This window comes from Tachyglossus aculeatus, chromosome 17, assembly GCF_015852505.1.
Source record: "Tachyglossus aculeatus isolate mTacAcu1 chromosome 17, mTacAcu1.pri, whole genome shotgun sequence".
Lineage (NCBI taxonomy): Eukaryota > Metazoa > Chordata > Mammalia > Monotremata > Tachyglossidae > Tachyglossus > Tachyglossus aculeatus.
In genome coordinates, this window is record NC_052082.1 from 52,262,441 (window position 1) to 52,279,157 (window position 16,717).

Genomic DNA, 16,717 nt, shown 5'->3' on the forward strand with positions numbered 1-16,717 from the left:
GGGAACATGGAGATGTGCAGCACAGTGTTTTAGCAGCAGAGGGGCAAGTAGGGAGAGGTACAGAGCCAGGGAGTGAAGGAATCCTTTGTGCTTAGTATGGCGCTCTGCACAGGATAAGCACTCAGTAAAAAGCATTTATTGACTGAAGGAGCCCTAGGGCAAGCAGAGCTTCCAGCTTTCTCTGTCTGGCACCCCACAGGTCAGAGGACTCGTTCAAGCAGTACTTCAGTGAGATGGACTGGCTCGCCGTCCCCTACACCGACGAGGGTCGGAGGTCACGCCTCAACCGGCTCTACGGAATACAAGGTAAGGAGGCCCCGGCTCAGCTTCAGCAACGAATTCTGGATAGGCTCCTCCGGCTGCTCCACCTCAGCCTGCAACCTCTGTTTTTAGACAGAAAAAGAAACTGCCTCAGATGCCTCGGTTTCCAGGTGTCTGTTCAATTTAAAGAAAAACCAGAACAGACCAAAAGACAGCTCTGGCCTGCCAGCTGCCTCTTCCTGGCCAGCTGGCCAACTCCCCTGCTCACTGGCCCCCGGCCAGGTGCCAGGGAGAAAGTGCTGGGGGGAAACAGGGTTTCTCATCAGAAGGGTTTGCTGGAAACTGGGGGTCCATGATGCCCGTGGTTTCTGAGCAAGGATGAGGAATGGGACAGCTGGGTTGGGTTATCCTGGGCGTGTAAACTCCGTAGAGCCCCACAGAACGTGAGCTTGGTTTCGTCTAGGACCTGTTAGTGATCAGAGATAAACAGGACCACATGTTTGGAGCATGCCCTGGCCTTCAGAGAGAGAGAGAGTGAGTGTGTGTGTGTGTGCGTGTGCATGCGTGTGCGCGCGCACATGTAAACACATTCCCCTGGCAAAGAGCTCAGGTGCTCGGGGCAGAAACCACTGGGAGCCAGCCGACAGGCTGAAGACCCTTGGGTGCACACTGACATTCTTTGCACTCAGTGGGAGACAGCATTGGCCATCGTCAGCGGAGGCTGGAGCCAGGGAGGGGAAGGGCTTTGCCTCCGTCACCCCCCTGCCCTCCTTTCCGGACCCTGTGGGCTCTGCTCCCAGGACCCCCTCCTTCAGGTCGCACCCTCGCCCTGGCCCTCCTGACCAAGCTGCTCCTTTATAACGGCGATGGTGGAAATGGCCCATTCTGAGCCCCAAGTGATCGTACAAACTCAGTTTTGCTCTGAAACAACTGGGAGCTCTGTTTTAGTTCTCAAAAATCAAAGGGCAGCTTAAAAGTGAACTTTAAAATGTTTCTCAAGGTGCTGTGCTCCCTCTCCTCAAGCTACCTTACTCTGAACCTCCAACTTGAACCTCCTCCTCGCCCTGACCTACTCTCCCCCCACTCCTCCCACACCCCATGATCAACGCCTTCTGTCCCCACTTCCTTTAGCTCCCAGGCCCGTGTTTTATCCACTAGGCCACGCTTCTCTGACCGACACAGGGCTGAAAATCTAAGAGGGAGATGGAGCAACCGTTTTATATCCATTTTACAGATGAGAGAACTGAGGCAGAAAGATAATTGACTTGTCTAAGGTTTCATACAGCATCAAGTGGAGGAGTGTTTATTGTTGTATTTTCCCAAGTGCTTAGTGTACGTGCTCTGCACACAGTAAGCACTCAATAAATACGATCAAATGAATGAATGAATAGGAATCCGGGTCTCCTGACCCCTAGTCTTGGACCCTTTCCACCAGGCTCCACTACCTCCCACCCTTCATATCATCAATCGTATTTATCGGGAAGTGGGAAGTGGGAGTGAAGACAAAGGCACTTTGAGGCTCCCTTCCCGCTCGGAGCTCTGCACTGGGCCGCCGTCCCTGGACTGATTTTTCGGCAGGGGCTGCCGTGAGGATACAGCCAGTTTGTGGCCTGTTTAACGTGTCTTTCTGAATAAAATGTTTAGAACACAGTCAGCGAAACACAAATCCCATTTGCGATTGAGTAACTAATCCACGGTTGTCAGAGAACCCAGGCTTCCTTTCAGAAAGGATTAGGAGCAGAGATTTCTTGGTTCCGGGCTCTTCTTGTCTGTTTGATTTTTTTAAAAATGTTTTTGATATTTTTTGAGCACACACCACATGCTAGGTGCTGTGCCTAGGGTGCACCAGCGGCTCAAGGACTAAGGAGGCAAGGAGGGAGAGTGTGAGTGTTTGTGTGTTTGTGTGTGCACGCACGCATGTGTGGTGTGTGTGTGTGGGGGGGGAATCAAGGAAAATTCTTCTAATATAGGCATATCTGGAGGTGATTACTGGAAGAGACGGTTGTACGTGACTCCTGAAATAATAATAATAATGGTGGTATTTGTTAAGTGCTTTCTATAGCCAAGAATTATACTAAGCACTGTTTGGAAACAGTGCCTGTCCCACATAGGGCTCATGGTCTATGTTTCGATATTTTCGGCCCCCTTGCCGGACCCTCTGCTGGTTTAGGAAGTGTTTCCTTTTGTGGGTTTTGAACTTCCTTCAATCCATCAATCAATCATATTTATTGAGCGCTTACTGTGTGCAGAGCACTGTACTAAGCGCTTGGGAAGTCCAAGTTGGCAACATATAGAGACAGTCCCTACCCAACTTCACCCTGCAAGCTTCAGCTGCTGCCCCTTTGCCTTGGAGCTGTGGGATTTGGGTCCTGCCTCCTGCCCCCACTTCATGGTTAGAAGATAAAAGACCCAAGAGGCCTAATAATTTCAGGCCCTAGGATAAAAGAGCCCAAAGCAGCATAAGCGTCTGTTATTGTTGAGCCTAGATTTGGGGAGAACCTGGGAAAAAAGGAAAGATGTTGACATACGCGAGGAAAGTATGACTTTGTTTCCAGTTCTTCAGATTGATAATAATAATGATGGCATTTGTTAAGTGCTTGCTCTGTGCAAAGCACTGTTCTAAGCGCTGGGGAGCATACAAGGTGATCAGGTTGTCCCATGTGGGGCTCACAGTCTTCATCCCCATTTTCCAGATGAGGTAACTGAGGCACAGAGAAGTTAAACGACTTGCCCAAAGTCACACAGTTGACTAGCGGTGGAGCCGGGATTAGAACCCATCATCATCATCATCAATCGAATTTATTGAGCGCTTACTGTGTGCAGAGCACTGTACTAAGCGCTTGGGAAGTACAAATTGGCAACATATAGAGACAGTCCCTGCCCAACAGTGGGCTCACAGTCTAAAAGACCTCTGACTCCCAAGCCCGTGGTCTTTCCAGCCAGATTAGTAACCGCCCTCTGCCTACAGCCTTTCCCTGGCCTTGCTCTGGTTTTCCAGTCAGTTATCCAGCCCGAAAGTGGAATTTTCCCAACACCCCCACCATCCACCGTCTGCCCTGGCACTAGCCCATTCTGCTGTTTTGGTACATATCGCTTTCCTTGCCCGTGTGCTCAGAGACCGGCAGAGGTTTGTGGCAAGGAGACGGTACACTCGGAATAACCGTGCCGGCTGGCAGGAGACCTGTAGAGATCAGGGTTGGATATGCAGTGCTTTTACATTGGTTCTCCCCTGCCACCCAAGCGTTCTCCCTTGAATCCATGCTATGCTGTCACCAAAGGGCACATACCACACTTCTGGGCCAGTAGAGAGGTCAGCCCTTGGGGATGGGGATCCCCACTGAGTGTCCTGAAGGAGGAAGAACAAGACACAGCCCCCTGTCTTCAAGGAGCTCAGAGTCTAATGAGGGAGCTGCGATAGTTATACAAACGCACAAATAGACAAAACAGCATGAGCAATTAAAGGAATAAAAAAACAAAAATCCGGAAGATGCCAAGAGGGCCAGGCGCGTCGGCGTTATGAGCTTGTTGAAGGGATCGGCTGGTCCAGAGACAGGCATGGCTGATCCAGGAAGGTTTGGAGGGAAGTTTTGAAGGAGGAAAAGGGAAGGAGGGAGGGCACCGGCAGCGGCTCGGAGAGGTGGGGCCAAAGCTGCTAGGTTTGACCGAGCAAAATAGACGACGACCGTTGAGTCATTCAACCATTGAAGGCTCCCAAACCAGCTGCAGAAAGTGGCATTTGGAACCAGAACCAAAAACTACCCATCAACAGTTTTCATTCACCGTTTTCTACCTGTCATCTAGCCAAAGCGAATTGCCAAAGGGCATCAAAGAGCATTATAGTAATAAATCTAGCACTTAGTGCTTCGCACATAGTAAGCGCTTAACAAATGCCATCATCATCATCAATGATGGTATTTGTTAAGAAGCTCACTATGTGCCAACTACTGTTCTAGCGCTAGGGGAGATACAAGGTTATCAGGTTGTCCCAGGTGGGGCTCACAGTCTTAATCCCCATTTCACAGATAAGGTAATTGAGGCACAGAGAAGTTAAATGACTTGCCCAAAGTCACACAGCTGACAAGGGGCAGAGCTGGGATTAGAACCCATGACCTCCGACTCCCAAGCCCGTGCTCTTTCATCTAAGCCATGCTGCTTCTTAAGATGACCCTGCTCTTTTCACTCTCTCCGTCTTACCTCCTTCTCTTCCCCACAGCACCTGTATATATGTATATATGTTTGTACATATGTATTACTCTATTTATTTATTTTGCTTGTTCATATCTATTCTATTTATTTTATTTTGTTAGTATGTTTGGTTTTGTTCTCTGTCTCTCCCTTTTAGACTGTGAGCCCACTGTTGGGTAGGGACTGTCTCTATATGTTGCCAACTTGTACTTCCCAAGCGCTTAGTACAGTGCTCTGCACACAGTAAGCGCTCAATAAATACGATTGATTGATTGCTTCTACTCCATTTAGTCCAAAAAGCTTAAAGTCCTTTGTTAGTATCATCATTATTATTATTATCACGATTACTGTTGTATTTAGTAGGCGCCTACTATGTGCCAGGGTGGATACAAGATAATCACAAGGTAACCCCGTCCCTCCGAGGTAGGGAGAGCAGGAATTTCATCCCCATTTTACAGGTGAGGAACCTTTAAGAGAGTTCTAGTAACTTACCCAAGGTCACTCGGATTTCCCGCTCCTTTTCCACCAGACCACTCTGCCTTATCAAACTTCCCACCACATGCTCCTTACTGCACATCCGCTGTCAATGGGAAAACCTAGATTAGCAAGAATATTCTGACCGAAGATAAACACTTGGGCCCCTCGTCCCTGTCTCTGAGCAGCTGAGGCCAGTGCCAATGTGGACACCTAAGTTCGAGCTGCTCAGAAACAAACTGTGGGAAAGCCAAATATATGTCTCCTGTATTTGGCTCCGGCCCTTTCTGAGCTAGCTTCCCATCTTGATAAGATTGTTGCCTTTCTTTGTTTCATTGAGCAGTTAAAAAGACACCAAAGCAGTCATCAATATGATGAAAGCCCTGTATAAAAAGCCCCTTCCCATCTTTTCCCAATGCTGTCTGGGTTTATTGGGGATTCATTCATTCATTCAATCATTTATTGAGCGCTTACTGTGTGCAGAGCACTGTACTAAGCGCTTGGGAAGTACAAGTCGGCAACATATAGAGACAGTCCCTACCCCACAGGCTCACAGTCTATGGCCAGGCTAAACTCATCTTCACTGTTTCGGCAGTTTCCTTGCGTATTGAATCTCATTGCTGTCAGCAGTGACACCAGGGAGGGCAGTTTCACCAACTGTTTCATTTTCCGCTTCCGTCCCGGCATCACACTCCAGGCTCTTCCCATCAGGAAACGTGTAAATAAATCCATCAGCGGCCATTGTCCTGTTCTCTGAAACCAGCCCGGTGGCCGAGTGTTTTTCTTCTGTCCTTGGGGCTTTGGGCTGGTGAGGAACTGGATTTTTGTGAAAAGGAAACCAAAATCTTCCCTTGGACCGTAAACTCCTGGAGGGCAGGGGATGGGTGTCTTTTCCCAAGTGCTTAGTATGGTGCTGCACCCTTGGGAAGGGCTTGATAAATACCCTTGGTGGTCATAGTGGTGATGAGGTAATTTCTCCACCAGGCAATCGAGTCCCTTGGACTCTATTTATTTATTTATTTATTTATTTATTTATTTTGCTTGTACATTTCTACCCTATTTATTTTATTTTGTTGGTATGTTTGGTTTTGTTCTCTGTCTCCCCCTTTTAGACTGTGAGCCCACTGTTGGGTAGGGACTGTCTCTATGTGTTGCCAATTTGTACTTCCCAAGCGCTTAGTACAGTGCTCTGCACATAGTAAGCGCTCAATAAATACGATTGATTGATTGATTGATTGACTCGGGGGCTCCGTGGAGGGGCTTTTCTACCTGGAGGAGTGGGGCTGGTTGGTGATAGAGGGAATGCTGGATGGGGAAAGCAAGGAAAATCCAAGGAAAAGGTTCTGAAAGGCCGGTTTTCAAGTGTCTGATGGAAGAACTGGAATTGGAAACATTTGAAAACGGGGCCTGAAACAGGGACGGTCCCGATCCCCTTGGGCCGGCCTGCCAACCCGCAGATGTCTCTGAGTCCTGGTGTCATCAATCAATCAATCAATCAATCAATCGTATTTATTGAGCGCTTACTATGTGCAGAGCACTGTACTAAGCGCTTGGGAAGTACAAATTGGCATCACATAGAGACAGTCCCTACCCAACAGTGGGCTCACAGTCTAAAAGGGGGAGACAGAGAACAGAACCAAACATACCAACAAAATAAAATAAGTAGGATAGAAATGTACAAGTAAAATAAATAAATAAATAAATAAATAGAGTAATAAATATGTACAACCATATATACATATATACAGGTGCTGTGGGGAAGGGAAGGAGGTAAGACGGGGGGATGGAGAGGGGGACGAGGGTGTCATGATCTCCAGAGATTGTTCCCCAGCCGCCAATGGCAAAGAAATGTCCGTGGCCCTCGTCCCCGACAGCCTGGCATGATTGGGGCATCCCGGTGGGAGATTGGAGGCACTCTTCCACCCCGGGACCTTGCAGCTCTGGGGAAAGCCCCCGGGGAAAGAGGAATAACGCAATTCAGGCAGTCGCTCCCCACACTTCAGCCCTTCTAGGGCTTTTTGCCCTCTCAATAGAAAATGACAAACAACTGCAGGATGGAAGCAATTGTTCAGTTTTCTGCAATGCAGAAGAAAAAAAAGCAGCTAGAACAGCTTAATGGGTGCTGCGTTTTTTCTTTTTTTTTTCCTTTTTTCTTTTGGACGGTCTTGTAACTTCAAAAAGGGATATGGTGGACCTACTATTAACCCTCTAAAATCTTTCTTTCCTCAAAATCTTTCACGTTTCCTTCTAGTGCAACCCCACAGTCCAGTTAATAGACTTGAGCAATCACCATAATGAGAAGCAGCGTGGCTCAGTGGAAAGAGCACGGGCTTTGGAGTCAGAGGTCATGGGTTCGAATCCCGACTCCACCACATGTCTGCTGTGTGATCTTGGGCAAGTCACTTAACTTCTCTGGGCCTCAGTTACCTCATCTGTAAAATGGGGATTAAGACTGTGAGCCCCACGTGGGACAACCTGATCACCCTGTATCCTCCCCAGCGCTTAGAACAGTGCTTTGCACATAGTAAGCGCTTAACAAATGCCAATTATTATTATTATTATTATTACTGGATTCACTCATGTAATTGCCTTCTCTTTGTAAGCAGTGACAGTGGCGCCTATTCGGGAAGCAGCGTGGCTCAGTGGAAAGAGCCTGGGCTTTGGAGTCAGAGGTCGTGGGTTCAAATCCCGGCTCTGCCACTTGTCAGCTGTGTGACTTTGGACAAGTCACTTAACTTCTCTGGGCCTCAGTTCCCTCATCTGTAAAATGGGGATGAAGACTGTGAGTCCCACGTGGGACAACCTGATTACCTTGTATCTACCCCGGCGCTTAGAACAGTGCCTTACACATTGTAAGCGCTTAACAAATACCAACATTATTATTATTATTATTATTATTATTATTATTATTATCATTATTATTATTATTATTAAGAAGAATGGGGTCACCACTAGCTAAATCCATGGGGCTTGCAGTGACTTGTGAACTATGGGGTCCAAAGGCAGGCAGGGGAGGACATAATTCATTGAGCACTTGTGCAGTCTCAAGTATCCCGTTACTTTTCTCATCCTTCCCCCCTCCTTTCCTCCTCTTTTTCTTCCCTTCTTTCCCTTGCTCCCCTTATTACTAGACTTAATTTCCTGTGTAGTAGTCCCTCCTCTGTTTGGGGTTTGTACAAATTATGTCAACAGTTGGGACAGTTATACACATAAATATGGTATATATTAAACTCTCTGTCCTCCTCTTTGCCGGGCTCTGTGGTGATCACGGGTGTCCAGAGGGGGAAGAGAGTGGTCTTCAACACAGGACACAACCCACCAGATTGTAATTGGTGGGGGTTAATCCCGGAATCCTTTTGGGAGGAGGGGCACATTTTAAAGAAGGAGAGGGTTGAGGCTCGGGGAAGAGGAGAGGGGAGGGCCTGACGGGTTTGGGGGTGGCAGGGACCACAGCCTGGGGCTGAGCCATTCTCCCCTCTCTCCCTCTCAGGCATCCCGACCCTCATCGTGCTGGACCCGAGCGGTGAGGTGATCACGCGGCAGGGGCGGGTGGAGGTGCTGAACGACGTGGACTGCCGCGAATTCCCCTGGCATCCCAAGCCCGTGCTGGAGCTGTCCGACTCCAACGCCGTCCAACTGAACGAGGGCCCCTGCCTCGTCCTCTTCGTGGGTATGATGGATCTGGGGATGGGGATGGGGATGATGGATCCTGCCAGGGATCTGGGGGTGACCTAGTCAGTCTGGAGGGGTGGCCAGTCTAGTCCAGGGGCCCCCCAAATCATTTAGATCAGGGCCCAGCCATGGGATAAAGGTGCGGCCCAGGTGGGGCCGAATGGGTGCCCGCCTCAGGCTCTGCCGGAGCCTCCCCAACCATCTCCTCCCTGTGGGCAGAGCCAGAGAATCCAGTACGGTTCTGCGGACAGCCAGAGCCGGGGGAAATTTAGTGGACCACCAGTTTGTGGGTGGGCTTGGGGGAGGGACCAGAGAGGACATCTGACAGGAAGGAAAGCTGGGAGTGACCCGTCCCGTGACCTCCCACCTCCACCTATTGGGTGGCACCTGACGGAGAAAGTGTGCCTGGAAAACGTGTCAGGACCCAGGGAGGCTGGCTGGGGGCATAAGCCTTGTGGGCACCCACAGTTCAAGGTGGAGAGCAAGATTTATATCTCCTCCCTGAATTTCCTTAGAGATAATAATAATAATGATGATGATGGCATGTATTAACCGCTTACTATGTGCAAAGCACTGTTCTAAGCCCTGGGGAGGTTACAAGGTGATCAGGTTGTCCCACGGGGGGCTCACAGTCTTGATCCCCATTTTAAAGATGAGGTCACTGAGGCACAGAGAAGTTAAGTGACTTGCTCAAAGTCACCCAGCTGACAATTGGTGGAGCCAGGATTTGAACTCGTGACCTCTGACTCCAAAGCCCGGGCTCTTTCCACTGAGCCACACTGCTTCTCAAGAGATGTTTGTTACCCAGAACTGGGCCTCTGTGCTCATCTCATTGGTCCTCACATCACCCGGGGCAGAAAGCCAGTGAGCTCCTGATGCCCTGGGGCTGCCATCATCCAGAGCCAGGGCTCTTGGAGGGTTTCCTCTCTCGGGCCTCAGGGAGCCATTTGAGAAAAAGGGGGGCTCCTTACTTTGGCACAGTTGGGGGGCCAGTGGCTCCCAGTGGAGCTGGCCCTCCCTCCCCGATTTCCTCCCAGCTAACAATGCCAGGCCTCCTGCCTTTGTCCCTCCCCAGCAGCCTTGCCTTTGGCCCAGATGATTTATTCATGGGGACCCCAGCACAGGCTGATCACTGGGGCTGCTCATTGCCTTGCAGCTGGGAGGTGAGGGTCAGACGGGGGCCAGCAGGCCCCTGGGTGATTGACAGGGCCATTGCCTACAGAGCCGGGGCTGAACAAACTACCCAGTGAAGGGTGTCCTGAGCCGGGGAGGGGGCTGGCTCCCCGAGCGTCTCTGGCTTGTGCCTGTCCATCACGGGGCTCTGCAGGGCTGTTAGAGGACCACCACCAGCTTCCGACGCCCCTCCTCCCAGGCTGCCCAGCCCCAGATTCCCGTCTCGGGAGCCCCCCCCCCCCGCCTCCTGACTCGGCTGGGCCCTCCCTGCGGAGAACAAGCAACTTCTAGTCTCCGTGACCCTGGGCAGGGTTTCCATGCCAACGAGTGGGCCTGGGGTGAGGGAAGAGAGAGGCTATTGTGGGATGGGGGATTTGGGTCCAAATCCAGTTTGTCCAACTTGTCCCGTGGGCTTTCTCGGGCAGGGGGCAGTCCACAGGGGGGCTTTCCAGATCTGCCCTGAGGACGAAAGGGGCCCGAGTGCTCAGCATGAGGGAGACCCTTGGTGTCAGAGTCCTGTGTGGCCTGTGGGGGTGATCAGCACCCCATTCTGTCAAAGTAGATTGGGCCATCTCTAGAACAACAGACCCTGGTGTGCCCCCCACCCAGAGGACCACCCCGCTCAATACAGAGGCCTGCCCACCGATGAGGCTACTGAGAGAGGAGCAGCTGGGCAGAATCCCCTGCCCCTTGAGGGGCGAAGGGTGGGGGAGCTCCGTCGGGTGCCTCCCCGAGGTCATCAATTGTATTTATTGAGCGCTTACTGTGTGCAGAGCACTGTACTAAGCGCTTGAGGTGTGGGGAATACAGCGAGGGACGTGGGGACATTAAGGGGCTTTGTGGAGAACCCTGAATTTTCCATCTGGAGACAAAAGTGTGCTTCCTAGAAGCTTTTTCCTGGTGCCATTCGGGAACGTAATTCTCTCTCATGTCAGTTGGGCAGCAGTGAACACTCATCTGACCTGTGATTGTTGGGTCTCCACCTTGAGCCCTCCATCCTGCCAATCCCACCCCCAGACCCCCTCCAGCTCGTATTGGCACAGAGAGAGAGAGAGTGTGTGTGTGTGTAGAAGCGCAGCCCAGTTGCAAGTGGTAGAATTGTATAGAGACCATCAATCGTATTTATTGAGTGCTTACTGTGTGTAGCGCACTGTAGTAAGTGCTTGGAAGAGTACAGTATAATATACCAGAGTTGGTAGACACATTCCCTCCTCATGAGCCATGGGCATGGGGGTGCTCAGCCTGCATGGAATTATCTTATATCTTCCCCGGCTCTTAGTACAGCACCTCCCGTATAATAAGTGCTTAACAAATGCCGTTAAAAAAAAACCAGGGAGGTGTGTTTGAGTTCCAGCATTAGAGGTTAGGGTGGAAGGATGGTGGGGATGAATATTTGGAGTCGAGAAGCTCCTCCGTTCATTCACTGACTGACGCGAGGGTCTCAGCTCCCGGGTCTGGCGTGAGCAACCGCGACTCCAAGCCGCTCCCGGCTTAGCTGGGGAGAAGGGAATCGGCCAGGGTGGGCTGGTGGGTCTTCTCTCAACCTGCCTCCTCCCGCTGCAGATTCTGAGGATGACGGGGAGTCAGATGCTGCCAAGCAGCTCATCCGGCCAATAGCAGAAAAGATCATCGCCAAGTACAAAGCCAAAGAGGAGGAGGCCCCGCTGCTGTTCTTCGTGGCCGGGGAGGTGAGCGAGGAGCAGGGCTCCCTCGGCCCGTGCGGACTGACCCGCTGGCGTCCGGCTGTTTGGCGGGAAGCTGAGCGGGGGTGATTCTGGATGGGGGGCCGGCCCCGGGCCGGACTGGAAACCAAGGAAGGGAACACGTGAACCCCCTAGCAGAAGCTGCTGGTTCAGGGTTAATGGGAGACCCCCTCCCCGGTCAGCCATATCACCAATCCAGGAGCGCCGAGCCTGGTTTGCCAGTCCACAGGCGGCGGCTCTGCTGACCGGCCCTCCTCCACCCCCACCCCTAGGCCCCCAAACCAACCCTTCCATTCCTCACCCTTTCAGGAGCTCAGTGGGAAATTGGCAGGCAGAGAGGGGAGGAGGAAAGGGAGAGGGGGAAGGTCCCAAAGATGGGAGAGGCCAGTTCCCTTTCATCCCCACACCTGCCCCGCCCATCCAGCCCCCAGTTCACCAAACAGCTGTTCCCAGCTCAGACTCCACCAACTCCTCACGGCCCCCTCCCCCTCGCAATCCGCCTGGGAGACCTTGTCGGAGGAGGCGGGGAGGGACAACCGCCGACCTCTCGCCCCCCGGCCGCTCCCTGTGCATCCCCCACCTTGGTCCTTTGGAAATGGCGACTCCCTCTGCAAAATGGCTCCCGCCGCCACCCGTCTCCTAGCTCCTCTCCCCCTCCCCTGCGCACCAACAGAGCTCCACGCATGCTCGCCCACCTGCCTCTCCCCCCTTCCCCCTGCGCAGCAGCAGGCCTCCACGCATGCACGCCCACCTGCCTCCCCCACGCACAGGGCCTGGCCCCCGCACCCCACCCCGCTCCTCCAGCCCAGGGTGCGGCCGTGGGGCCTTCCCCCACCCTCCACACTCATTTATCTCCCGCAACGCTTGGTTTCCAGGCCAGCGGCCCAAAGAAAGGCGGGACGCCCTGAATTACCCATTCATCACCTCCTCAATAGCCTCCGCTCCACGCTCTGCCCGTCAGGGCCCCTTCGGCTCCCGGCCTCTGGGCCGAGCACCGGGCCGCGGCGGGTCACGGGGAACAAAGCCAGTGGGGAGAACTCTGCCCCTGGCCAGGCCCCCGGGCCGGCTGGGCCGCCCGCCCAACAGCACACAAAGACCTGTGCTGGGGCCTGGTGGAATCTATTAAAGTACTCGTCCTCCTTCTGCCCGCTGGGAAATGGAGGGGGAGAGAAAGGGCTGGATCAGAGGGGCTCCCTTCCTCCGGCCTGTTGAGTGGTGGCCTCCGGTCCCCACTGGCCCCGAGGAGCGAGTGTCAACACCCCACAAAGTATGGAGTGCCTTCCCGGGCCTCTGCTCCCAGCCTCGGCCCCGGCGATCGCACCTGACGGGGCGTCCCCCGGCCTCCGCGGGGTGACCAAACCGGCCAGATCAGAGCCCGGGAAGGCTTGGGGCGTCTCCCAGGCAAAACCATCCAGGCAGTAGGACAAGGGAAACGGCCATGAAGACTTGAGGCCCAGTGGCAGAGGGCGGCACATGGGGAAGCACCAGTTGGTGGTTTGTTCTGGCCCTGGGTGCCGGCCAAACCCAGGCAGACAGATACTCTTCCGGGCCGGGGCCTCCCAGGGCCTCTCTGTTACCACCTGTTCCTTGGAAGTAGAGGTGGGAGACACAATATGAGGGCTTGAGGAGAGAGAGGTGAGATACGGGCTGCGGAACCGAGTCGGCCCCGTAGTTCTCCTTGTCCTTGGCCACCACCCCCGGGCCCCAGGATGGCCAGAGCTCTGGGGCCAGCCGCTTGCTGCCGCTGACACCCCAAAGCTCTGGAGGACGGAGGGTGGGCCCGGGGAGAGCCTGTCTCTTTATCCCAAGGGGGTCCCTGGACCGTGGTGGATGGGTTGGGTTGGACCGATCGTGCAGCAAATCTGGCAGCTGTCCGAACTGGCCGCTCCGGCCGGTCAGAGTGCCGGCCCCTCTGTAATGGCCACGAGGCTGGGGGTGGGATGGTGTAGGGGACTCAGCCCTCTGCCAACCAGCTCCCTAGGTAGCGGAGGCTTGGGGCACAGAAGGCAGCAGGAGCTAGGGGAGATGGGTCGGTAGAGAGAGCAGCCCCCTGCTTCCCCCTTGTAAACGGCCCTTGTGCACTCTCCCTCCCTCCCTCCCTCCCTCCCCCCGCCCCCCGCCTCCGGTGCTCCCAGGACGACATGACGGACTCCCTGCGTGACTACACCAACCTTCCCGAGGCCGCCCCGCTGCTCACCATCCTGGACATGTCCGCCCGGGCCAAGTACGTGATGGACGTAGAGGAAATCACCCCTGCCATCGTGGAGGCCTTCGTGAATGACTTTCTAGCAGAAAAGCTAAAGCCCGAGCCCATCTAGCGGGAGCCGGACCGCAGCGGACCTTATTTAAAACTCAGCCTCCTCCTCTTCCTCTTCTCTCTCTTCCCCTCCTCCTCTCCCTCCCCTTCCTCCTCCTCACTCCTGGATTTCTTCGCCACGTCCCGACGTCCGGCCTCCCCGTGGTGCCTTTTTTCCGCGCTAGAGCCTCATCCGCCGGTCCCTCAGCGGACACTTGTGGTGGCACCGCAGCGGCAGAGTCGGCCAGCTGGGGAGACTTTGCTTGTGCTTCGCGGCAGTTATATATTCGCCAGTCAGAACCGGGACCGAATGGCCATGCCTTAGAAGCCGCTTTCTCGAATGGAGTCTGTGCCAGGGTGTTCTTCCCCGGCAGCCGCGGCACCCAGCAGGTATTGGGTCGCTGTCTGTCTCTCAGCCTCCGGCCCCGACTCCTCCGGCTCTGCAGTCACCCATCACTCGAGCCAACTGGAAAGCATTTCACCTCGGCCGGGGAGGAGACGGTCGGCCTGCCGCCCGACCCGTCATCTCCCTGGCTGAGCCACGGTGGCAGCGGGACCGTCTTTCCTCGGTGACCTCAGTCTTCCTGCGCCTGAAGAGACGGCTTCGTTATGTGACTGTGTGAGAACTCGGGGCGAATCTTCCCTTCCAGAGGAGCCTGGTGTTACCTTGGTGATAGAAAGGAGCTGAGAGAAGCGGGGGATTTGAGGGAGCTCAGATTGTCGGCTCTTGCCCTTCCCGTTGGGGACACACACACACTCACACTCCCCCCTCCCACCACCACCTCCACCCCAGTCCTCTTCGCCCCCCGGGCAGTACTTCAGTCGCCGGAGGGTTTCTCCCCTGGAAAGTCCTTGAGGAGACCGGCCCGGTCCTGCCATTGGTGGGGCGTCTCCAAGGTGGGTCCATTCCCTGGAACCAGGGAGGTGTGATGGACAGGGAGAAAGCCATCTCCCAGGGCTCTGCTGGGGCCTCACCAGCCCGGAAGATCCGGGACTTGTCTGGCCCTTGGCTCCAGCCCTTGGAATGTAAGAGACTAGGAGGCACGTGAGCCTCGGGGACACTCGAGTGGTGCTTGAAGCGGCCTAGAAACCCTCCTCCTTCTCCCCATCCTTCTCCCATCCTTCTCCCATCTCTCCCCTGCCAGAGCAGGGAGACACCCTGTGCCAGCCGAGTCAAAAGCCGTGACCGCAGATGGGGAGAGAGGACCAGGAGCCCGCTGAGCCTAAGCCAGGGTCAGCCTGGAGTCTTGAGGCCACCTGTCCTGGGTACAGTCCTTTGGGAAAGAGCACCCCTTACCCCCCACCCAATCCATGGCCCGTGATGGGGCCTTGGGGCAGGGGTGGGAGGAGAGTGGGGATTGCTCAGCAAGGCCTCTGAAAGCGATTTTTACGTTGACGTGTGGGGATCCGGCCTCCCAGAGAGGCCGTGGACTCCACCTGACTTCCAGGGGCCGGCTTTATCGGACAGAACCTAGCAGGGAGGGGCTTGGTCGCCAGCTGGACCAGCCTATCATGGACAGACCTGAGATTCAGTCTTCCTCTGTGGAAATAAAGCAGGCCAGTGGGTCTTTTGGCCTTTTGCTCTGGTACAGAGCCTTCCTGACTTCCTGTTGCCCCAGAATGCTTACCAGGCTCCTCCACCTCTGCCACCCCCATCACTGCACAGGCCTTGCCTCTTCTGGGCCCCAGGGGACCCCCCAGGAGAGGTCCCAGAGTCCATAGCCCCTTTGGGGGTTTGAGCCCCGGGGGAGAATAGAGTTGGAGATTCCTTTGAGAGCCTCACTGCGGCTTCCAGGCGCTGGGTTTTGATGGGAGTTCGGTTTAGGTGGCCGCCTCGTGCCTGGTCTCTTCCAGCCGGGATCTATGCTTGACCGTGGTGGGCAGTGCCGGGGGGAAACCGAGGCCAGCAGTGATGACGAAGGCAGACCACGGGGACTACTGAAAAGCCATTATTGGAAAGGATTTCCCGGAGCTCAGCAGAGCTGAGAATTCAGTGGGTGCAGTGAGAGTTGACCCAGGTTGGAGCCGTCCCGATTTCCTCCTGGAAGGGGAGAGGGGCTGGGCCTTCTGCCTCTTGGGCTGTTGGGCCTCCTGGGCAGAGAGAGGCAGCAACTGGAGCCCCCAGAACCCCCGGGGGGGGGGAACCAGAAGAGAAGGGCTGGAGAAACCAGTTCATCTCCAAGGCCCTGGCCCTGCCCATGCTTTTCCCGAGCCCTGCACTGCCTGCGGCAGGATTCTTGCCCCAGGGATGCCCTGTTTCAGGAGAAGCGGGGGCCGGCCCCTGCCCGGCTCTGACTGCCCATCCTGGCGCCGCAACCCTCCAGAAATCCCCTCCAGAGGCAACGTTTGACTTCGGGAGGGGCGGATACAGTTTCCCTCCGAACCGGAGGAAGAGAGGCCCAGTCCCTCCCAGCTGCGGCCAGGATCCAAGCACAATTGAGGCAAACAAGGTGGGTGGCGGGGAGGAAGTCCCCCCCCTGGGCCCAGGGCTCCCCTGACATTCTTGTCGCTAATTGGAAGCAGGTCAGCACGCCAGCTGAAACGTATTTAACGGCTCCCACCGGCAGCCCGCCAGAGATCCTGTAACCTGCAGTTCCAGTGAGGAAGGGGACCGTAAAACCCCCCCTGCCCCCAGCGGGCCGGCCACTTTGCTCCACAATGACTTCCAGATCCGCTTCCACTTAGAAAAGAGAGTTTTCCCACCAGTCATCCTCAATAAGCGTCCGCTCGGAGGGACGGGGCGGGGGGAAGGAGGGAGAATCGAGAGGGGCCGAGACCCGGACCGCGTCGGCCGGCAGTGGCGCCGGGGGAGCTGGTGCCGCCTTTCGCCGAATCGCTTTCTGGCTCTGACCGCTCTCGGCGCGGGGAAGACTTAGTTCGGACCCAGGCGTTATTTTTTCCTGTTGTCTAATTAAAGACTGAAAAAGCCTTTCTTCCCTTCCGTTTCCCCCGC

At 54.7% G+C, this 16,717-nt stretch overlaps 1 protein-coding gene across 1 annotated transcript in view; it reads left to right on the plus strand.

Moving 5' to 3' along the window:
- The window catches only part of NXN (nucleoredoxin), a 126,864-nt gene extending 110,165 nt beyond the window's left edge, over positions 1 to 16,699 (plus strand). Inside the window, 4 exon segments of the mRNA XM_038759429.1 lie at positions 200 to 306; positions 8,411 to 8,590; positions 11,329 to 11,453; positions 13,604 to 16,699. Coding sequence (XP_038615357.1) covers positions 200 to 306; positions 8,411 to 8,590; positions 11,329 to 11,453; positions 13,604 to 13,786 — 595 coding nt within the window. The 3' untranslated portion in view covers positions 13,787 to 16,699.
- The last annotated feature ends 18 nt before the right edge of the window (positions 16,700 to 16,717 follow it).